This window comes from Paroedura picta, chromosome 1, assembly GCF_049243985.1.
Source record: "Paroedura picta isolate Pp20150507F chromosome 1, Ppicta_v3.0, whole genome shotgun sequence".
NCBI lineage: Eukaryota > Metazoa > Chordata > Lepidosauria > Squamata > Gekkonidae > Paroedura > Paroedura picta.
Genome location: NC_135369.1, coordinates 74,034,877 through 74,059,423, shown reverse-complemented (window position 1 = coordinate 74,059,423; position 24,547 = coordinate 74,034,877). Strand labels below are relative to the sequence as shown.

General features: G+C 43.3%; 1 protein-coding gene across 2 annotated transcripts in view; it reads right to left on the bottom strand.

Annotated features, from left to right (window-relative positions):
- Positions 1 to 19,650, bottom strand: part of LOC143840181 (uncharacterized) — a 29,109-nt gene extending 9,459 nt beyond the window's left edge. For both annotated transcript variants that reach the window (XM_077343368.1, XM_077343378.1), the window contains exons 1-7: positions 19,237 to 19,650; positions 15,773 to 15,960; positions 9,508 to 10,120; positions 4,879 to 6,303; positions 3,487 to 3,586; positions 2,910 to 3,193; positions 733 to 936 (exon numbers count right to left, since the gene is read on the bottom strand). In XM_077343368.1, the coding sequence (XP_077199483.1) occupies positions 733 to 936; positions 2,910 to 3,193; positions 3,487 to 3,586; positions 4,879 to 6,303; positions 9,508 to 10,120; positions 15,773 to 15,960; positions 19,237 to 19,620 (3,198 nt within the window). In that variant the 5' untranslated portion in view covers positions 19,621 to 19,650. The remainder of the gene's footprint in view (positions 1 to 732; positions 937 to 2,909; positions 3,194 to 3,486; positions 3,587 to 4,878; positions 6,304 to 9,507; positions 10,121 to 15,772; positions 15,961 to 19,236) is intronic.
- Positions 19,651 to 24,547: the final 4,897 nt, after the last annotated feature.

The window sequence follows — 24,547 nt, the reverse complement described above, 5'->3', positions numbered from 1 at the left end:
CAGCATCAGACAAAGGTCTCAGTCCCTATGCCCTGTTGTTGCCCTCCAGAATAACTGGGCCAGAGTGTTAAACAAGACATTTGATGGACCCTTGGTCTGATCCAGCATGCTCTTCATATGTTACCTTAAAATTAATAATGCTGAATAATATAGTGCCAAAAGACTTTGGTTTGTTTTGGCTGCAACATATCTCAGCCACTGAATGTATAAAGCAGGCAGCACATTGCCTCTCACAGCAACATACAAAAATGAAGTTTAAATTAAGAAAGCGTTGGCAGTAGTGAACCAGTAAGGGATCACACCAGAAGATCAGAAGCAAAAACTCCCACCATCCCCAGGTACATGCACAATTCCCCTTATTCTGTGTTTGGAATTACATTCGGCCAAACTGCTTCTGATTTCTGGAAAAGTAAGATATATGTCCAAAGTATTCAAAAGTAAGGCTTTTAAGTGATACCATACTGGGTTTACAAATCCATTAGAAATCTCTAATTTTATTTTAGCTGGGGATGTGTTTTAAATATTATTGTAAGTGGCCTTGAACTGTGAAGAAATGCTGGATATTAATGTTTTAAATAAACAAGATAATTGGATGATCAACAGTCCAACTTGACATCAATATGCACTAAAACTCAACTGGTACAATGTTGATTGCCTCTTCTAAAGTACAGCTTACAGCTTTAAATGATAAATAAAAACTATTTAATGGGAAACTGATGGTTGGACACATACCTGCCTATGCTTCTTATTATGCATGTGTGTGAAGAAATCAAACATGGTCCCACAGATGGTATTGCAATCCTTGCACCAATGGTTTCCTGTGTCATAATAGTCATAAATATTGCTCAGCTGGAACTGCTGTTTGGATGGCTGCGAACATGATTCTGTAGGCTTGGGACTCCTACACCTGGGCTTGTCATTAGTTGGTTTTAAATCCTAAATTGAACATAAAAAAACACTTCTAAGACACAAAATGACAATCAGTGCCTCAGAACCAGCCTTAGGAGAGACCACATCAAATATATAGGTAACTATATATCACCTGCTTGCCAATGCCCAGGATAATTCCGATTCAGAGAGCTAGTACTGCCGACTCAGATGTTGCTCAGACAGCAGGAAAGAACTTCGATTCAGACTCAGGCACGTTGGCTAGATGGTGGATAGGCAAGTAATGCTTGGAATTGTACATCCCATGGAGTACATGAAAGTAAAAGTGTATATGTGTGTGCATGAGTGTATGCACAGGTAACATTCCTTGTGCAATGGTTGAAGTTAAGAGTTCCCATCACTTTGCAATAATATGAAAAATCCTCAGTGAATATTTTTTAAAGATGTATTTAAAAGAACCTATTGTTTAATGATTAAGTACATGGAACAGAATGGTTTTTGTCCTGACAAAAGTGAATTATGTTGGGGCCCAAACTGCATAAGAAAGCATGTGGCTGAAGAATCAACTACCAAATCTTGAATTACTGCTAAATGTGCTAGAATTTTACATTTTGCATATATAAGAAATAAAATTGTGTTATATGGTTTGCATTTTGGTTTGTAAAAGCTTCAAGTGTATAGTGCAAGTAACCTGTAATGGAACACATCCCTGATGCACTTTCACTGTTGAAGGTGGGCTTCCCTACAGTCAGAAAGATCACCCAACGCTCTTCAGCTGCTTCCAAGCTATGGTGAAGATTTGACTGTATCAACAGGCACTGATGCAAATATCTCATACACCAGCTGATATAAAGTGGACAGTTTTGTGCTAAAAGTGCTCAGGCAGGTGAGAAAAACCCTCAACGTTGGTTTACCTTGTAGGTGTCCATCCCCCTTCAGGATTCCTTCTTTGAGAACTGTAAAGAATGTCATAACAAAGCCATTTCCCTCTACTTTTCTGTAAACTTTTTTGGCTCCATAACTAAAGGACTGTGAATTCCACCAGCTATGCTGTCTCCCTGAATTTGCTATGGTTTAAGAAACCATGATTCAGGATAAACATTTTCTAGGTGACATTTAAAAAGTCACACTTGCAACCTTTTTTATAATCTCTCAATGACATAGCAGACCATTTATATGACAACACGTGAGCATACTTCTGCTCTTAGCTTTTTTGTTTGCAGTGATACAGATCACTCCCGCACGTTTCTGTTTTAGCTGTTTTATGTTTTCTCTGAGTTCAGACAACATGGAATCACACACTAGGATCCATAACAAATACCATAAAAGTTTTGCCCTATTCTATACCAAAATCTTCCCATCAAACCAGAAAATCCCACTACTACTACTACTACTACTGTTTATTTTTTTCTATTTACCAGAACGTAAAATAATCCTAGACTATGCAGGTGTATAACAACATTCAGCATCTGCATTCTAAAGTAGAAAATTCCAAGTGAAAAAGATACCACAGCATTGGATGAGACACAGAAGACAAACAAAACAACAGGACTGGAATGTCACATTTTACACTTCAACAATAACACAGACTCATATATTATGCACTTTCTTTGGAAGGAGGAACAAATATTCCAGAGTTGATATTATAGGTGTCTAATTTTTAATAACTTCTACTATTCATCTGATGCCAAACACTTCCAAAACTGAACCACACAAAAAAGTCATACAAAAAATACAAACTCAGTACAAAATTCTAAGTCACTCGTAGTCCCTGAGAAACCACTTGGCATCTAAGCCACAGATTCGCTGTGAAATGGTACCAAAGGAATCAGACAAATGCTTCCAAGATCAGTAATCATTAAAACACAGAGAACTTCTTCCAAGAACAAACTGCTCCCACAATGATCTGTGCACATAAAGCACAGCTGACAGAAACAAAGTATAGGGTTTATTATGCGAAAAAGTGGTAGCATTAAAAGACCAGTGAGGACCTCTGTTAACACCAATACCTAGAATTTTACCTTGTTCGAGCTGGAAGTTTTCTCCTGACTTCTTGTATTCTCTGACTTGTTTTTCTCTGAGGAATCTTTACTTTCTGCAGGTTGTTTCCGGGATTTCTCAAAAATATTAATCCCAAGGATTTGAGCTACCTTGTCAAGCTCAGACTGTTTCTTCTCTGCTGTTTCAGTCACTATCTGCAGTTGAGCAATCTCCTTCACAATGTTCTCCTGGAGTCGATTTACTTCCACTAGCAGGGGATCTTTATGACCATCCTTTTCCCTACGCTTCTTCCGTAACATCTCTCCTGAGCCAGGCAACATGGCAGAGTAGGAAACACAAGAAAATCAGGTTAATTATTAAAGACAATTGTTGGCAGTGCCTAATACCAGAAGGTGTGTGTGTGCTGCTGACTGTAGAACTGGCAGTACCTTTGTGTAGGAACTATATTAATTAAGTCATTATTTAGAATGCTCTCCTGGAATGCCCAGGACAGGAAGGGTGTAAAAATAATCCCACTTCCAGCAGGCTATGCAATGCCTAATATCTCCACTAGTGAATAACCCCAAGAATAAAGGAAACAATAAGAAAAAGCAGTACCTTGCTGTTTAGAAAGTCTATCCAACTCAGTCCTCAAGTAGTGCAATTTCTTCTGTCGTGCTTCCTGTTCAATTTTCAGTTTCTCTCTTTCCTCTATTACCTAAAAAAGGGTATGAAGAAAAAGGTACTAAAACACCCTTTTTTCATTGACAACCACTAATGCAACTCCATAAAAACCACTGTTGAAATGCCCAAGATACCCTCTCGTAATCATCCAAATAATTTTTGATCCAAGATAGCAACTCATTTCTTCTGTGCTTTATCTGCGTGGATTTTTCAATTAAAACCAAGTATAAGGAATCCTTCAATGTGAAATGATCTTCCCCTGGAAGTAATAAACTATATAGAATCTTGGAATATTTTATAATTTTTTTAAAAGGCATCTATTCAGAGGGAGGCCATAATCCATCCACTACAGATATAAAATTCCCCTAAAACCACTGAAACCAACATGTCTAAGGGACCACAACTCTGAACTGAATTCTGTCCATAATCTATGGTTAACATAAGAAAATGATTTTAAGCATTCTTTAGTCTGGACTCGGTTCCTGATTCCCCTAGTAAGTGTAGAATTTTACCACTTCATGTATCATTTTTTTCTTCATGTCTGAAGGAATGCAATAAAATACATAAAGGAAATGAAACATATATCTCTCATACTAGGCGTCACTATCACTATTCTAGTATATTTTACAAGACAGTGACCTGTTTAATTTTGTGCCTAAACACTGTTTGACAAAAACAAGAAAATTCAAGTTTTCTGCAATATTTAAATATTTTTTTAAAAGAGCAAAACACCATCAGTCATAACAGATGCAACACATTAAAAAAAAACTAGAGGTTGGATCCAAAGCTCATGTATCTTCCTTATTACCCTTGCATTTTCTACTAAAATACAAGCCAGGGAACTTTCAGAACAGAGTAGAGTGCAATGAAGCACCCTTCAGTGGAAAAAAGGAACTGGTGAAAACTGCCCCACCTGAACAGGTAGACCTCACCAAAGAGGGACTTCAATCCAAGCCACTGTCTAATGCAAAATACAGATAAACATATAAAATGATGAATGCCTGCATTAATAGTAAAATTCTACATAAAGGAACATACTCCTAAACTATGAATTGAGTTTTTCAGCTAGTAGTGTATATTAGTGTGAGCTGAGGAAATGATATGCAACAGGTACTCAGAAGTATACTTATAAGGAAACAAACCAGCTGTCCACAACTCATCAGCAATAACACTAATGTAAGCAAAAAGTCCTGATTTCTCAGAAAGGAGTAAGTGATTTAAATTGAAAAATACACACAGATTTTTCAGCACGCCAATCCCCCTTCAAGTTATACTACCATATTTAGTGTTTCCAGCAAATATTAATCCAAATTAAAGAAAACCCACCTTTTGCTTCTGAGAAGCCCGATTTTTTTCATCAGACATTCTTTCCGCAGGACCCCTGAGAGAAGACTGAGACAGATGAGGGACTAATCTGGAGTAAGTTGGAGTGGTGGGGATTTGCACAAGCATCGGCTCATCTCTCTTGATTTCAGGAGCCCCTTTGCCTGTGGAAACTGTCTCAATAACTCTGAGGTTTGGCCGTGCAGCATTTGGGGGCACTGTCAGCGAGACAAGGCCATGTACATCTGGAATTGCAGGATCAGACTGCTGAGAAGGAGCATACATGGGCCAGCCAGATGCTGCATATGCCATATAGTGACCATAAGCATCATAACGGGGAGGGGCCATTGCAGGAGTTGGATAATTTTGGGGTAGCTGAGTGGCAGTGAATGGAGAAAAGCTTGATACTGAATACTGGGACATAGGGGTGGGAGTAGGAGGTAAATTAGGAAGAGATGGTGGTGCAGATGGGATTAGAGATACTGGGGGAACAGATTGCTCTGGTGTGCCAGAAGAAATATTGTGCCCTTGTGTTTTGCATTTAGAATGCTCCAATTCTGAAACAGAGGATAGCTCTTTAGATGAAGAAAAAGAACTAGAGGGTGACAAAGAGCGCTTTTGGTTTGATTCTGGAGAACGGGTATTGCTTCGACTGCGGCGCATCTCTTTAGAGTCTGGCTTATGAGAAACAGCTGAACAACAATCAGGAGAACGTGATGGTTTTTTCCCATGAAGTCTTTCCTGTGTTCGGGCAGCCAGCTTGCCAATTTCAGCCACCCCAATGTCAAGGCCAATAGTTTTGAGTAAATCATGGATCTTCTCATACTCTGGTCTGGACTGTTCTGAAGTGTCTGGTTTTACAGACTGAGTAGGAGAAGATGGGGAACTTGGTTTCTGGCTTACAGAGTCTTTCCCACTCATGGTTGGGTTTTCAGCAGAAGAAGAATTGATGTTAGAGTCATCCTCATCATCACCATAAAGAAATTTCTCTTCATCCTCAATATCAGGAAAGCTGCGTCTTCTCTTCTCTTGAGTACTAGTAGAATCTGCCATCATTCCCAAAATGCGTGAAAAGCCACTCCCATCCTGGCTGGCTCTTTCATGAGGAAGGAGGAAATCACCTTGCCGGTCTGCAGACACTGCTGCAGACTCCTGATTGTCCTTTTGTTTCAAAAAACTCCCAAAATTCTGTTCAGAGGGGAAAGTATTTTGCTGTAGGCCAGAAAATGGTCTCCAGTCATGTACACTGGCTTGAGAGTCCTTGTTTGCAGACTCTGCAACTGCGCTTTTGTTGAAACGTTTGAGGAAATTTTCCACTTCAGATGAAAAAGGAGTAATGCTGCTACGCTGGGGTAAAGGAGGAGGATGTGAATGAAGAGAAGGTTCTTTTACAGAGCCAGAACCAGAACTGCTAGAAAATACTTCAGGCTAAAAAAAGAGAGAGAAAGTCATTTCTTTTTACATTGCATATGTAGGCTTAAACATTAAATCCACATAAAAGGCAACACTTTAATACTAAGGAATTATAGTCAATTAATTCAATTAAATTAGCAGAAATCAGGAAGAAAGGGAAGGGGAATTTTTAGTTACATGGGCAATACCCATGCCTCCCCTAGTCCTCTCGTTTTCAGAGGGAAAGCAATGGGATGGCTGTCTACACTCAGTGACACCTTTGCATAGCCAACTAATTAGTACAACAATATATACATTCTTTGATTGATATGTGACTATATAAGTGGATGCAATGTGGGTAAAAAGAGTAAGTGATAGTAAAGACACTGAATACAGCAACTATGAAAATGCAAAAAAGATATTAGAGGCTAAAAGGAAGGCTTGAAAATCCATGTGAGCAGAAGCATTTCAACTCATGGTGTGTAACTTTTCTACCCTCCTTGTTCCCACCTATAATGCTCCCTGAAATGTTTTTCCTAGGGGCAAAAGCAGCTGTGGGGCAGATGCAAGCTGCAGTAGAGGTAAGAAAGTCATGCCCCACGGACAAAAGCCTTCAACCCATCAAAGTGCTGCACTGGATCCAAGCCAATCGGGAGTGGGAGAGAAACCCTTCCTCTCGAAGCATGCACACACTGTTGCACTAAAATGATCAGAACCAAACATTCTGCACAACTTTAGCCCTTAGAACTGCATAAAGAAAGTTACAGATACAACTCCTACTAAGCCTGTTTCTGTGTAGTTCAACATATACAGTTTTTGCAGCTATGTGACTGAGGCAGGATTTTCTTTGGCAGACATGCTTCCTCCGCCTGCTCTGTAAGGTGAAATAATTTTTCATTGTAATGAGACAAGGAAATACACCTTGTAAGAAGCATGTTAACCATGGGCAATAAAAAGCCAGGAAAAATACAAGTGTTCATTGACAGATGATCTAGAAACTGAAGGGAGTCTTGTGCTCAAATCTCACGACAGTTTCCTGTCTCGGAATACTAAAATCAATTATCCAGACACTGGGGATTATTGGCCAGAGCAACTTTAGAGGGAAGTTTTTAGCCTTTCCCACAAAGTATGACTGGTTCCAAAACGAAACTCCCAGACTACAGAAAAAGCGATAAAATTATCAGCCTCATCTAACACAATGCTCCAAGGAAGTCAGTCTACGTTCAAGTATGTTCCTGCAGCCATTCTAGGAGAGGAATGCTGAGTAAAGTTCAGTTAGTCTTCCTGCAATATATCTTCTGATTATTCATTTATCTGTTCTTCATTTGTGTTAGGATTTACGTGTAAAGTTCACTTCACTTAAAGATCTTTTGGTGTGAATTGACTCCTTTTACATCTCACTTATGTTACCTAAGATGCTCTACCATGCCAAACACCATGATTCAGCCAGGCAGTGAAGGAATGGGCTGACTGGGGATTGGGAAGAATATGCGAGGGAGCTTTCAGCGTTCCGCAGGGCCTGCAAGACGGAGCTCTTCCACCAGGTCTATGGTTGAGGCCGGCGCCTTAAGAAAAATCTAGACCCCCCACCCTCCTGGGTTACTCTACTGGCAGTTTAAGAGCTGCAACCCCTCTGTCCACCCCGGGGGTGATATTGGGTGGGATCTGGTTGTCGGGTTTTGCTGCTGTATATCTTGGATATTTTGTATATGCATTGTTGTGCATTTTATAAAATCGTTTTTGGATGGTTTTAGGGGCAATTTTATTGGGGATTTTATGCAACGTTTTGAAACCCGCCACAAGCTTTTTGGGAGTGGTGGGCTAGAAATTTAATTTACAAAAAAATTCTGTCCATTTGTCTTTACTCTTTTATATAAATGTCTAGCAGACGAGTGCGCTAGGAGAAAGGAAGGGTGGGGGGACAAAGAAGATTATGGTTGCTGGCAGAGCACCAAAGGATTAGGTTTAGGGATGGGTAGTTTGGCTTTAAAATACCTGGGGGTGAAAATTATATTGAGTTGGGGCTTTTCCAGTAATTTTAAGCCAAGCCATGATTATCCTCCTCATTTCAGAACCAAATAGCTAAACCTGAAGCAATTCGGCATCCAATTCAGATTGATTTGAATTCTATGAAGAGATGCTTAAAGATTCTGCTTAATAGCTGATCCTGAGGTAAACCCAAAGCACTATACCAAGCCAGTGATTCATGTGAATTGAGTATAACTAAATTCATTTGGCCCAAATCAATCTGAATTTAAAACAATTTTTGGGGGAGGAGGGGTGTACGTCCCCAGTTATGTTCCTACACTTAGCTTTTGAGAAGCCAGAAAACATACCCTCTTGCTCACTCTCCGCCTGCCCACAGCAAGGGAAAAAAGGGGGCAAAGAGGGTGGTTTATGACAGCCACTACATCTGAACTACAAGCTGTGGCTCGCAGTTTCCTCTATAAATTAGGGTAAGCCACAGGGATGGGAAAAGATTCCCCACTGTGGAAACAGCAGTGTGTAGGATAACAGTGCATGGGGGTCTACGTTTTCCCCTTGTCCCGAAAGTGCACTTCTTGTGGAAGCTCCTCCAAAGGTGGAGACATCCATGTGTAAAAGCAGCTTTGGTATACAGGGATGAACAAGCTCAACAGTCTCAGATTTGAATATAATGACATACAATGGTTTAACTTACATGAAAGTAAGTCTAGCTAACATACCACATGCAGAGGGAAGGATCATGTGGGCCAGATGATCCCCCCCCCCACTTTGTAGGTTCATTCATGTACCAGCAAACCATCGTTTTTATTTATATTTGAACCACACATTAAATCCAGAGATCCAGCTCCAACATAAATACTGGTCATCCTACAAAATGTATCTCCTACTTTTTATCAAATTTAAAAACACACTCTATCACTCAGACTGAGTAATGTGCTAAGATTTTCTAACAACTTAACATGAAAATTAGCATGCTTGAAGTGGCAAGTTGCATATGCTGAACTACACATGGATCCATCAGGAAAAATTAGATTTCTTTTGCTCCAAATTATATTCTAGATCAAGTGGGAACCAAGAAGTTAATCAGACAGTGATCCACACCAAACCAATTGCACAACAAGGAATCCTGGAGAAAATAGTACTTTGAAGGTACTGGTTCCAACATAAAAAAGGACATAAAAGTAGAGTAATTATATAAGAACCAGCAAAGTGTGACTGACAGTTTAACATGCAGGGGGAAAAGGTGGGTCAAACCTGCACAGAAGGATCATCTACTCGTTTCTTCAGGATTGATTTTTTGGGCATTGCTGGTGCTTCATCAGGTCTATAAAGGTAACGAGGTTCAGAGGATTGCACAGGGTTAGTCAAGCCAGGGATCACACAGCCACTGCCAGGAAGATCTTGACTAGAATTTCTGCTCAGCTCCTCCTCTTCTCTTTTTCTCCTAGCACTTTCAAGCTCCCTGAAGCCTTCATCCAGGTATCCTGGGCTTGGGCTTCTACTGAGACTTCTTTTACGGTAATTTCGTGTTCCTGGCAAGAAACTTTGAGGCTCCATGTTCACAGCAAGCAGTCTGTCGTCTCTGTCATATCGAGGACGCTTTGGCTCTCTTCCTCTCTCCTCTGATTGATAGAAGGACTTCCTAAGTAATTCACCATCCCTGTCAGGTTCTCTTGATATATCCTGTAGGTGGTCATAGTTCATGCTATAGTCTGACTGGTGAAGAAAAACATCCCTACTGTGATAGTCCTCATTGTGTCTCGTGCTGTAAGGACTAGGAGGACAGTCCTCACGAGAGGAGTATTGCTCAAGGCTTTGAGGACGTGATAGGCCTCTGCTAAATATTGGACCTTCAGCCAGGTCATCCCTGATGAGAGAGATAGGTTAAAACAAAGTCAGGAATTTGGTGCTCAGACTACCATAAAATAACCTGCTGACGATCCAAAACCCAGTCACACTTATTGTTTTGAACCAAGCATGGCTGGTTCTGGGGATTTTGCATACTAAGCAGCAATCCACCCTTCAGTCCCCAGGAATACATTATTTTGTGGGCACGGGACATTTTTGTGAACATGATTGGGTTGCTAAATCCAAGAGTAGATTCTTGTAGCACAAATAGCATACTGGCCTGCAGAAGCACAATAGTCAACACAGATCTATCATTAAAAATTCTACCAAAATATCCAATTTTTACTACACAGTATTAGCCATTTGAAACTAGAAAACCTTTTTATAAGCCCTCGAGGTCCAGAAGTACAAATGGATGCTCATAGCACTTCCTCCCTCTCATCAGAGAGCCAGTTTGGTGTAGTGGTTAGGAGTGCGGACTTCTAATCTGGCATGCCAGATTCGATTCTGCGCTCCCCCACATGCAACTAGCTGGGTGACCTTTGGGTCGCCACGGCACTGATAAAACTGTTCTGACCGAGCAGTAATATCAGGGCTCTCTCAGCCTCACCCACCCCACAGGGTATCTGTTGTGGGGAGAGGAATGGGAAGGTGACTGTTAGCCGCTTTGAGCCTCCTTCGGGTAGGGAAAAGCGGCATATAAGAACCAACTCTTCTTCTTCTTCATTTACAGTGTCAGACACCCAAAAACATCTTACATGAACATGGCTTTCAGAGAAGTCTCACTTGCTTTCTATGAAAATGAAATTACACTATCACATTGCACATACATGTTGGCATTATAACTGCACACCCACTCCTATTTTGATTCCAACTTCTTCAAATTACGTTAATAATGCAAATAAAAGATCAGTATCAGGCAGTTCTGTGATTTTTGTGGATAATGGACAACTGAACTCCAGTGTGTCCTTAGGGTCCTCTTGTCACATTTGGGAAGAGGCTTGTAGATGATGCAGAAAGGCTGGGCATAACAGTTCTTCACAGCCTCTGGAAGTCTCAAAATCTGGCACTATTATTCATCCCCCCCCCCAACCACAAGAACACAATAGTAAGTGGTGCTTAACTATATGGTTATGCCCATTGCATCAACTTTCAGATCCCTATAAGCAACTTGTAACATTGCTTTGTACTCCTACAACTGAAATGGGTTCTCAAGATGAGGTTCTCTATTAGAAACTTATGTTATATGTTAGAATCCTTTCACAATGGTATTATAAAATAGCCTCAGGGGACCTTAAACAACCTTTTAAACAAGCCTGTAAAGATGCTTTTTCTGCCCTAAAATTTAACCTAATATTGTCACTGTATTTCCGGTCTCCTTCAAACGTATTCTCACTTCTCCTTTTATACTTCCAAGCAAAAATTGAAATTATCAGCAAAAGAAAGTAGAGGTGCTTTCTCTGTAGAAACAATTCCCTTGCTGTGAAACTGAAGCACTGGAGAAATTTTACCACTCAAGGAGAAAACAGAATAATGCTAGCAAGTATATATTATTCAGTTTGCTCTTTCTTAAATACAGATATTTCATGCGGATTTACATTTCAGCAAGCAGAAATCTGCTTCCATCTAAATTTGCAGACAAAACACCCATAAAAAGGGATCACAAAAACAAGATGTATGAATTATCTAAAACAGCAGACCCCAACCTTTTTGCGGTTGAGGAACACCTTTCGGGGTGGGGGAGCGCCGGCGGCCCGTGCACCGCGCATGCGCGGCAGCTGTGTGCAAATGTGCATGCACAGAGTTGCTGCGCATGCACGTTTGTGCCAGCAGAGGACGCAAATGTGCATGCATGGCAGCTCCACATGTGCGTTTGCATCTGCTGGTGTGCCAGCGGCTGCGCCTGCCTCTCCCCCCCCCCCTCGCAGCAAGAAACTAGCCGGGCCGCGAGCGAAGCGGCCGCTTTGGTGGCCACTTCGCTCATGGCCTGGTGACCTTCTCGCTGCGGGGGGTGGGGAGGCAGGCGCAGCCCGCGGCAGCCCAGTACCAGGCAACGGACCAAGGGTTGACGACCCCCCAATCTAAAATATTTTTAGAGCCAGCTTGGTGTAGTGGTTAAGAGTGGTGGACTCTAATCTGGAGAACCAGGTTTGATTCCCCACTCCTCCACATGCAGTCAACTGGGTGATTTTGAGCTAGTAATAGTTCTCTTAGAGCTGTTCTTGTAGAGCAGTTCCTTTAGAGCTCAACCCCAACTACCTCACAGGGTGTCTGTTGTGGGGAGAGGAAGAGAAAGGTGCTTGTAAGCCATTTTGGGACTTCTTAGGGTAGTGAAAAGTGGGCTGTAAAAAAAAACAGCTCTGCTTCTTCTAAATTCTAAAATTAGATATAATTCTTAAATTGATTTACTGCACCTGTGAATACATCTAAGTACTAAAAAGCTGGTAAACTTTGGTCAGTGAACAGGAAATCTGCAAAAAGGTGTTTCCTACTCTTGTTTCATGCAAGAACTAAGAAGATTTTTCAAAACGAGTGGTTTTGATTCCCCATACACTCTCACTACTTACTTTTGAGATCAGTATGCAGTGAAGAGAAAATGAAAGGGAAAATTCAATTCAGTGGTACTGTAGTTAAAAGTTAAAAATATATTCAGCTAGGGGAAGCAAAACTGAATTTTTCATCCATCAGCCTTTGTACACAAGAGGTTCATATATGTGTGCAGTCAATAGCACTGGTCAAATATATTTTATAAAATCTTCAACAGCTGTCCTAAAATCTATCACTGGCACTAGTTCAAAGAATACTCCACTTACTGATATCTTATTTCCTATTCTGAATGCCCCAGTGAGGAGCAAGATGTTTAGTGTAATTATACACTCAAATTCATACACGAGTTCCTGCTTCTGTGATTCATCCAAAGCACAAAAGACAGACAAGATATCTAGGCAGGACCTTCTCACTGTGAACAAACACATGCAGCCCTCAATTCATGCTAAATGTTGCATAAAGAGCAATGTCTAGAACCAAGTCTTAGCATTTCTACTTTCCCATTGCACTATTTGCCTGATTTCTAAGAGTCCCCTTCTCAGCAAAATGCTTAGCTACACTCCCTGGAATCTCAAAAAGTTTATTTTTGCCAATTGTCTATCTTGCTGACAGCTTGTATAAGGGTTAACACATTATACTGAGTTAGCTGAATCTAAACTATATTTTAGTCTCACACCTAGCATTTCTGGGGAAGATGGTAGAAAGGGCTGTCGCAGATCAATTAATGGCATTCCTGGAAGACGCTTCAGTTCTAGACCCATCCCAATCATGTTTCTGGCCTGGCTATGGGGTACAGACAGTGCTAGTCTGCCTGATAGATGACCCCCGTCGCCAGATGGACCAAGGCGGGTCAGCACTGCTGATATTACTAGACCTCTCAGCAGCATTCGACACAGTTGACCATGAGCTGCTAGCTCTCTGCCTCATCGAATACGAGGGCATATCAGGGCTGATCTTCCTCCAGGGTCATGGACAAAGGGTTGCAATAGGAAAGAAAACCTCAAACCTCACACAACTTACTTGTGGCGTCCCACAAGCAGTCCTCTCTCCTATCCTATTCAACATCTTCATGCGCCCTCTTGCTCAGCTGGTACGGAAGTTAGGTCTCAGTTGTTATTAATAAGCAGATGGCACCCAGCTCTTCCTCCTGATGGATGGCTACCCTGACTCTCCCCCAGAAGCATTAGTCAGCTGCATAGCAGCAGTGAAGAGCAAGGAGAGTCGTCCAAAGCTCAATCCTTCAAAGACGGAGATCCTGTGGCTGGGTAGGAAGGGTCCATGAGAGGAAGCACGTCTGCCCACCCTGGTCACTCCACCAGGAACCTGGGCGTGATTCTGGATCCTTCTCTCACAATGGAAGCCCAGGTCACAAAGGTAGTGCAGCTGGTATTTTACTATCTCTACCAAGCCAAGCTATTAGCGCCCTACCTGGCCCCGGAACACCTAGCCTCTAGACTGTATTTCTGTAACTCGCTCTACGCAGGCCTGCCCTTAGTCTTGACCCGGAAACTACAGCTGGTCTAAAACCCAGCAGCCAGGAACCTTACACCACCACCATGGAGGTCTCACATCCAGCCCATTCTCTACCAACTACAGCCTCTACCAACTCCCTCAAAGAGCTCTACACTCCACCACCAACCACCGGCTAATGTTCCCTGGCCCTAAAGAAGCCTGCCTGGCCTCAACGGGGCCAGAGCATTCTCTGTCCTGGCCCCCACCTGGTGGAATGAGCTCCCAGATGAGATCAGGGCCCTGGCGGAGCTAAAAGTTCCGCAGGGCCTGCAAAAGGGAGCTGTTCCGCCAGGCATTTGGTTGAGACCAGGCATTACCAACAACATCTGCAGGACCCCTGCTACCTCCCTCCCAGAAATCCATCAATGCGTTCTGTTCCTGGACCTGTTTGCACTGTTACCACTATTACACTTATCAGTGTTAATAGTATTAATGTTATGGTTCTCTATATGTTATGGACTGTTTCTTGTATTGTTTTCTACATTTTATGTAAACTGCCCTGAGCCTCCAGGGAGTGCGGTAAATAAATTCCCTCATCCAAAGATAAAAATATTTTGCATTAGCTGCTTATGCAATATCTGATTGTTCAGACAAGTTCAAAAAAAGAAACTAGTCTTTACAGCTAACTGAAATACCCAGAGTACTCTGCTGCAAATACAGTCTATAAACACATACTTCTGCATGAGACTAGCACTAAGAAGTGCAAGATAAAATTTACATTATTCCTCCAATCCAATGGATTATTTTTAAATGAAGTTCAAATTATAACAAGAGAAGCGTGACTGCAAAAGAGAGGCTTTGGCACTGATTACAAACTGCTACCTTCTAGGTTATTTGAAGCTTGCTTTGTACTCTGCATCTTAATCCTGTTTTGCAAAACATTTTATGGGTTTACTTTTAAGACATATGGGTTAAATAAAGTTTGCTACAAACCAGAAATGAGTATAAAATGAATGACTGTGTAAAACATGTCACAGGACACTTCAGAGCTAATATGCCAATTGAAGGAAAAACAGCAATAATATCCAGAATAAAGAACCAACAATGTCTATTAATCCGAGAATCTGATAGATGAGATACAAACTAGCATGTATGTCAGTTCTAGCCCTCATAACACATGAGTTTGACACCTCTGATCTAGTCTCTCTACTGTAAAAGGCCTCCATCTTTTTTTTTAACTGTACTTGTATTATCGTCCTTCTCAACCTAGAATTTATTTAAAATATAAACTTGATATCTGTCTATCCAAAATGGAAGACAGCTAAAAATCCTGGAGACAGGATTCCAGGAATATAGCTCAAGTCCAATAAATTCCAGCCCTTTAACATTTTCACTCCCACAGCAAAACCTATAGTTATCTATATAACCTGGATGGGCCAGGCTAAGCTTATCTTAGAAGCTAAGCAGGGTCAGCAGTGATTAGCACTTAGATGAGAGACCCCCCCAAGGAAGTCCAAGTTTTTAGAGGCAGGCAATGATGAACCACCTTGCAACACCTCTTGCCTTCAAAACTCTATGAGGCTGCCATAACTCAGCTGCGTTTCCTTCTACTACAACCGCTAGATGAGCACCAAGAAGCAATTCTGAAAGACCGATCACTAGAGAACCCTACCTTTCCACATCAATTAGGGTATCAACTGGTGAACCTAGTCTATCAGACAATCTCCTTTGCTCTGGGGTGTCAATGCCATAGTGGTCATTGCCAACTGTGATCCGCAAGCTCTGTTCTACTGAAGATTCAGAGTGTCGACTTGGAGAGCGTCGACCCGGAGAGTGAGAGCGCCGGCCTGGAGAGTGTCTCTGCAACAAGAAAAAAAAAGTGATCCTATCTTACAAAACATACATTTTAGAATATTTCGTGTCTCTGCATAACTGTCAAATAAATTACATATATTGTTTATGATGAATCTCATTCAAAGTAACCCAACAGTATTACAGGCTAGTTCTACAGATTTCACTGCTTATCAGTGCCAACTTATAACTATCTGGAATGCATGATCCGTACTGAACATTTTTAGAATAGACATACACCAGCAGTATAACCATAGCTATTCCAGTTCAAAGAATAGCATTTCCCCAGTTCTGCTCGTCAAATAGGAGAATGGTAATGCGTTAAATGGGGGAAATAAGGCAAGACATATAAACCTCTCAGAAAGGAAGAAAGCAGGTGCTTTTTCCAAGGATCTATGTAAAGACTAGTTCGTAAATGGATCTAGAGTCATGAGGAAGCAGAAGTGAAGCACCCAGGTTTGCCACTGCCACCGATTCAGGACGCAGTGCACTTTTATGCATATTGACACCCCTCTCCTTTACAAGTGGAGCACAAATGATTTCCTGGCTCAGAATGCTTTCAGTCCAATTCACTATGAAGGCCAAATGCAGGCTCAAGTGCACAACGGGGTTTGTTTGTTCACCACAAACTGAGATTAAATCAAAGTTTAGAATCCTAACCATTGGAAGAAAAACTCCAGTTTTCTCAGATGCCAGAATGCACATAACCTAAAGCATAAGCTTGATACCGTGCTCCCCAACCACTACCTTGTGCTATTAAATGCACAAGGGGAGAAGAAAGTGAGTACGGGAGCACAAGAAGCTACATTCATGCCTCCATCACGGACAGTTTTGTCATCATGTCTGCATGCAGTTAATGCAAATATAAATTTACAATGACACCCTTTGGGACAAAAATTCTAACTTCCAAAGAGATACACAACTAAGAAAGAATGTGGTAAAGGTTTATTATTAATTCAGGCTGATAACTGAGAATGCATAGGAGAGACCAAAAGTGCATCATGGTGGAATTCAGCATCACAAGAACTAGGAATGTAAGGGATAGCTGTAAGAGGAAATTAGAAAAAATACATAAGTAGATCTATCAAAATGACAAGCCACAGTAACTATTTTATTTTGCTATTTATACACAGCTTTGCTATTCAGCGGTGACCCACCACCGCTTTAATTGTCATTTTCCCTTCCTCCCTTTTATCCTCACAACCAGGGGTAGCCAAACTGCGGCCCTCCAGATGTCCATGGACTACAATTCCCAGGAGCCCCTGCCAGCAAATGCTGGCAGGGGCTCCTGGGAATTGTAGTCCATGGACATCTGGAGGGCCGCAGTTTGACTACCCCTGCTCACAACCATGACTATGCAGGGCACATTAGGCTGAGGGAGCATTAATAGTGCAAGGTTACTCAGCAAGCTTCCTGTAGAGTGAATACCTGAATCTGGGTCTCTTAGATGCTAGTCCAATACTCTAACCCAGGGGTAGTCAAACTGCGGCCCTCCAGATGTCCATTGACTACAATTCCCAGGAGCCCCTGCCAGCAAATGCTGGCAGGGGCTTCTGGGAATTGTAGTCCATGGACATCTGGAGGGCCGCAGTTTGACTACCCCTGCTCTAACCACTGCTTCAGAAGAGCTGGGATCAGAGAAATATGCATATAGAAGCAACATGCTATAATAAACCCATTGCTGGGGTGAAGCAATAGGGAACTCTCACTGCCTTCCCGCCCTGCTTCTGGACATCCAGTTGACGGGTATCTGGCCACCATGGGAAATAGGATACTGGACCAAATGAAGCTTTGTTCTTATTATTCTGGACCTACCAATAAATAATGGTATTGTATTTTTAAAAACTTATAACTAAAATAGCACCAAGATGGAGAATTTTTTGTAAAATACCTTGTAAAAAACCTTATTTCTTGTAAAAAAAAACACCTTATTTTATTATGATCTCATTATCTTAAGATAAGAAGTGGAAATTCCAAAACTGAACCATCTGAATCTTGTGAGAACATGATGTCTATAAAACAGCCAGAATTTGAAATTGAGCACTGAAAAGATTTTTGTTTTAGTTTAAATAAATTAACAACAAAGTACCAACACCAATTCTGAGTGAAAAAGAAACAAATAACAATGTAGTATGGCTTCCTGTATTCCAGGTGCTGCACAACATTATAATAGACAAATTTCTGCAAATCACATCTCCAAAAATATAAATCTGGCTCTTGAAATCACAGTAGCAAGCAAGAGTACAAGTGCCAATGCTTCAAGGAACTGCAAAAATTAAACATAAATATGAAAGGGGAGAGGTGCTAAAAGCCTTAAGTCCCAAACTGCTGGCCCAAAAATATGTTTTGGATGTGTGTGTGTGTGTGTGTGTGTGTGTGTTTTTACTTTCCTTTTTTTGCAGGGGTGGGATGAGGTTTTAGTGCTTTAGAAGAAAAGAAAAAAACCCAAGAAATGAAATGCTCTGTTTCCTGCTTCCAAATTCTGAGGTTCTTTCAACAGCAAAAAGCCAACTTCGATTTCAGAGCGTTGATAGCAACAATGAAAAAAAATAGTTTCAGGTACAACCAGTGCCACCTAACCAAAATACTAGCAGTTTATAGCACATTAAGCACCACTCGTATAGCAAAGCGAGACTGCAACTTCTACCTAAACTGAATGCTACAGGTATCATGGACACATGCATTCCTGCCTCACTTAATTTGTGGTTCTGTTTTTAAAGTGGAACAAGGAAGATCTGAACAACGAAGGCCACGGCTACCGTTAACCTGTGGGTAAGGCACCTGAATGAGAGTATCTGTAAAGCTTTCCACAAGCAGGTCACCTCATTCCTAACCACGAAAGCTCTTGCAACAGTGACAGGGCTTTTCTTATCGCCAGCTAAGAACTATTACAAAGATGTCCATGCGGTTTCCTGACGCGCATGCAACATAGATGGTTGACTATTCCAGTCAGGCTGGTCTTTGGGCTGCACCATCTCTAGACCAAGCACCAACTCTCTGTGCAGGGCCCCTGCACAAACGCAGCCCACCTATCCGTAGTATTACCTCGCCTCCCTGACCACCGAACAAAAAGGCGACCCCGGGGGCGGGGGGCGGGGGCGTTACAGCGCCAAGGTTGTGTTTACAGCGGCAGCCGCTTTGGGCTCCCGAGCACTGGACAGAGCTCGCCGCGGGGGGGGGGGGGGTTGTCTTCCGACGGGCCCGTGGAGGCAGGCGGCCATTTCGAAGGGCGCCAGGCGGAGGGAGAAGGGGAAGCCGAGAGGCCGAGTCTTCGGGGGGCGTTACCCGGCTCAGGCTGCCGTCCCGCTGCTCGGATCCGCGGCGGCTCCAGCTGCCCCCGGACGGAGAGCGCACCCGACTCGAGCGGCGCGGAGAGGGCGAGCGGCGCGACGAACGGCGCGACGAGCGGCTGCCGGAGGGCGAGCGATGACGGCGGCCCCGGGGCGAGGGCGAACGCGAGCGGCGCGGGCTGCGGCCTCGAGTGGCGGCGGACGTGGAGGCGGCGGAGCGGGAGGGGCGGGAGCCCGAGCCGCGGCTCTCCTTGGGCCGGCTGGAGGACGGCGGGCTCGCACGGCCGCTGCCTGAGCGGTACATGGCTGCGAGAGCGCCGGAGGCCGCATTCAATCCCGCCCCAGCACCGACCGTCCCAACACCACTGCAAACACGCATGCGCCCGCGCGCGACGCAAACGCCGGTAGTGAGCCGAGGCGCTGGAGAGACCGTCAAACAAAATGGCGGAGGAGGACCGTGAGTGACGTAATGAGAAGGGCGGGGCTGAAGAGGCGGCTCCGGCCGAGAGGAGAGCGTAGCGGTTTGACGCGCGCTCAGGTTTTCTATTTTATTCCTTCTTCTTGGTGATGATGGTGATCTATCATCGGAGCTGTATGCGAGACAATGGAATTCATATTCACTTGTATCTTTCAGAGGACAATTTAAGTGCGCTGAATTGTGTCGAAGGCGGCCGTGGTACTTCTCCGTCAGGTGCCTTCAGTCCCGAGTCTCACATGATTGGTTGTAGATGGGGGGGGGGGGACGCAGCTGTGTTGGTCTGAAGCTGCAAAACAGTTTTGCAAATTATAATATTCTAAATTTAGGAACTCAGAAGTTGAGCTGTACAATAAAATAATGTAAAAATGTTGATTATTTATTATAGTGCACAATGAAAAACAGAAAAACTTCATAAAAACTATACAGAACTAACAGCACATAAGACCAAACGCGTTTTGACCCTACTGTTAGTACTGTATAGTTTTAGTACCGTTAGTACTGTATAGTTCTGTATAGGTTTTATGAAGTTTTATTCTGTTTTTAATTGTGCACTATAATAAATAATCAACATTTTTACATTATTTTATTGTACAGCTCAACTCCTGAGTTCCTACCTGTTAAGGTTGGGTTGTGTTCCTTTTTTGGTTTTGGTTTTGAATCTTATTTATTTATTTTATTTCTATGCCGCCCTTCCATATGGCTCAGGGTGGTTTACATACAACATGGGGGATACATGGAACAAATTAATACATAACATAAGCAAATACAACAACAACAATCCAATAACGCAATTTCAGTGATCATAAACAATACAACAGGAACGGAACCCAGCCAAGGCCCCTAGAGAAGACAGACTGGTTCAGGCCATGGAGGGATGTCTGAGAGAGGAGCTGTTGACCATCTCAGGCAAATGCCTGCTGGAGGAGCTCCCTTTTGCAGGCCCTGTGAAATTGTGGGAGTTCGGACAGGGCACTGATCTCTTCAGGGAGCTCGTTCCACCAAGTGGGGGCCAGGACAGAAAAAGTTCTGGCCCTCGTTGAAGACTGATGTGCTTCTTTGGAGCCAGGGATAACTAGCCAGTTGGCATTGGCAGAGCATAATGCTCTTTTGGGGATATAGGTGGAGAGACGGTCTCTTAGGTACACTGGACCCAGACTGCATATGGCCTTGAAGGTAAGAACCAAAACCTTAAGCCTGATCCGGAATTCAGTTGGAAGCCAGTTGAGTTACAGGCTGGATGTGAGATCTCCACAGTGTATTGGTGAGAATCCTGGCTGCTGCGTTCTGGATCAATATAAACTTAGCCAGTTATTCCTTGATGTTCCTAGAATTTGTTAAACATTTTCATGTATGATCATTTACTGCTCACGTTTGCCTGAATGTTTGGAATGGTAATTCCCATTTCAATGACTGGTGGTGATATTGTTTCAGAATATTTAGAGTCACGAGTTCCCTTAAAGAAATAACCTGTAGCCGCTTCTGCCTGTGGTCATCATGAATAGCTGGAAAATACTATCTCAATAGAGCCCTTTGCTTGTCTGTCTGTCTGTCTAATTACGTATATTTATATACTGCCCTCCCTTCTGGCTCAGGGTGGTTTACAGAGATAGATGGATAATGAAGTACAGGTAAGTTTGGTAACTGTCAAAAGTCCTAACATCAATTTTAACATGTTAGATAACAGTATCAACAGACTTCGTATCAACAAGTTTCAGGTGATATTCCTTCTGCAGTCCCATAGAATGTGTTCGTCTGGATAGGAGATTGGGTGGGAGCCCAGTAAATTATCATTGGCCTCAACCAAATGCCTGATAGAAGAGCTCTATTTTGCAGGCCATGCAGAACTGTGATAGTTCAGATAGGGCCTGGATCTGGGAGCTCATTCCACCAGGTGGGGGCCAGGACAGAGAATGACCTGGCCCTGGTTGAGGCCTAACATGTTTCTTTTGGGCCAGGTATTGGCTAAGTGTAACACTCCTTGGGGGTATGGGTACAGAGACAGTCTCTCAGATATGCTGGACCCAACCCACTTATGGCCTTAAAGGTAATTACCAAGATCTTGCCTGATCCAATATTCAACTGGTAGCCATTTCAGCCGGAGTATGGGCTGTATGTGGGCCCCCCAGGGTGTTCTCTTGAGGACCCTGGTTGCTGCATTTGGCACCAGTTGTAGTTTCTTTATCAAGGATAGATAAGCTTGTGTAGAGCAAGTTGCAGAAATCCATTCTAGAGCTGACTATCGCATGTATCACTTGTTCGGGGGCCAAGTACTGTTCTAGTAGTTTGGCTTGGCACAGGTGGAAGAATGCCACTGTGCTACTTTTGCAGTCTATGCCTCCATAGAGAGGGAGGTGTCTAGGGTCACATCCAGATTTCTGGCAGAGTGAGCCACAGACAGCCGCTCCCCGTCCAGGTTGGGCAATCACACATCCTCACTTGGACCCTTCCTGTCCAGGGATGAACTTCAGACAATCTTTGAAGGGATGAACTTCAGACAACTTTGCTTGTATCATCTTGTCACTGTTTCCAGGCATCTGGCTAAAGATTCTCGGGGTGAATCTGGGAAGCCATTCATCAGGAGGAAGTGCTGAATGTCATTGGCATATAGATGACATCCAAGCCTGAACATCTGCACTAGCTGGGCAAGAGGGTACATAAAGATGTTGAATAAGATTGAGGAGGGGACCACTCCTTGTGGAACTCCACAACTGAGTTTGCAGTGGCTTGATTGTCTCCTGTCAGTTAGAATCATAGAGTTGGAAGGGGCCACACAGGCCATCTAGTCCAACCCCCTGCTCAATGCAGGATCAGCCCAGAGCATCCTAAAGCATCCAAGAAAAGTGTGTATCCAACCTTTGCTTGAAGACTGCCAGTGAGGGGGAGCTCACCACCTCCTTAGGCAAACTACTCTGACTGTGAAAATCTTTTTCCTGATACATAGCCTATATCGTTGTACTTGTAGTTTAAACCCATTACTGCGCATACTTTCCTCTGCAGCCAACAGAAACAGCCCTCTTCTCACAACCTTTCCAATACTTAAAGAAGGCTATCATGTCCCCTCTCAACCTCCTTTTCTCCAGGCTGAACATTCCCAAGTCCCTCAACCTATCTTCATAGGGCTTGGTCCCTTGGCCCCAGTTCATCCTTGTCGCTCTCCTCTGTACCCTTTCAATTTTATCTACGTCCTTCTTGAAGTGAGGCCTCCAGAACTGCACACAGTACTCCAGGTGTGGTCTGACCAGTGCCATATACAATAGGACTATGACATCTAGTGATTTCCCCACAACAGAGGTCAGACTCACTGGTCTGTTGTTTCCCGTGTCATCCTTCCTCCCTTTTTTGAAGATCGGAATAACGTTTGCTCTCTTCCAATCCTCCGGGACATCTCCAGTCCTGAAAGAGGTCCCGAATATGATGGAAAGGCTATCCCTTGTATCCTGGCATCTGTGAGGTGGTGAGTGAGGGGTTTGTGGTTGACTAGGTCAAATGCTGCTGTAAGGTCAAGTAGTATGACACTATACTTCTTTTCATACAGCCCAAAATCCTATTTGCCTTTTTAGCCACTGAGTCACACTGACTCATGTTCAGTGTATGGTCTACTGAGACCCCTAGTTCGTTTTCTCACATTGTCTTCTGCCAAGGCAAGTCTCCCCCATTCTATAATCAGGGATTTGATTTTTCCTTCCTAAGTGCATAACTTTACTACTTTACTATCACTATTGAAATTAATTTTGTTCATTTTAGCCCAGTTTTCCTGCCTGTCATAGAATCATAGAATCATAGAGTTGGAAGGGACCATACAGGCCATCTAGTCCACCCCCCTGCTCAACGCAGGATTAGCTCTAAGCATCCTAAAGCATCCAAGGAAAGTGTATCCAACCTTTGATGATCATCATGTGTCCTGATTCTGTCTTCTGCTGTGTTTGCTGCCCCTCCCAGTTTAGTATCATCTGCAAATAAGCATCCCTCTGTTCCTTCATCCAAATCATATATTAATATGTTGAACACAACAGGGCCCAGGGCAGATCCCTGAGGCACTCCACTTGTCACTCCAAGAGGATGACGAACCATTAACAAGCACACTTGGGGTGCAATCCATCAACCTTATCAATCCACTTAACAGTAATAGGATCCATACCGCATTTTACCAACTTGTCAACCAGAATATCATGTCGAACTTTATTATGTGGAAAACACGGCAGCCTTTGGGATTGCCTTTCTGAACTGAGATTGGGAGGTATGATATTGCAGTGGTTCCAGTCCTACCTGGGGATCAGGTTTCAAACAGGGGAGCTAATAAACTGAAGCTAATCCCAATGAACCATTGAACAAAAAAATCTGAGTCATGGTTTAAGGCAGTGGTCCCCAACCACCGGGCTGCGGGCCATGAAGGCCCTGGCACTGAGCCGTGGCTCCCTGCCTCTGCAGGGCCGCACCGGGCTGTGCATGCACATTTGCGCTATGCACGGCTGCAAATGCACATGCGCAGCCGGGTCACACGAATGTGGGAGTGCCACGTATGCGCGTTTGCAGCCGCGCATGGCGCAAACACACGTGTGACCCAGCCACACATACACGGCATGTGCGCCCAGGCAATCGCCCTCCCCGCCACTGCCGGTCTGCAGCCTGAAAAAGGTTGCGGACCACTGGTTTAAGGGATCACTGGTTCTGTATGGGTTGTTCTCTTGAACGAACAGGTCCATTGCCTGGGGATTTTCTTGGACTGAGGCCTGCTGTTGAATAAGCAGGTAGTAGCTATGGTCACAACTACCTTTTATCAGTTTTGATTGGTTAGCCAGCTGTGGCCTTCCCCAAGCAGACACTGCTG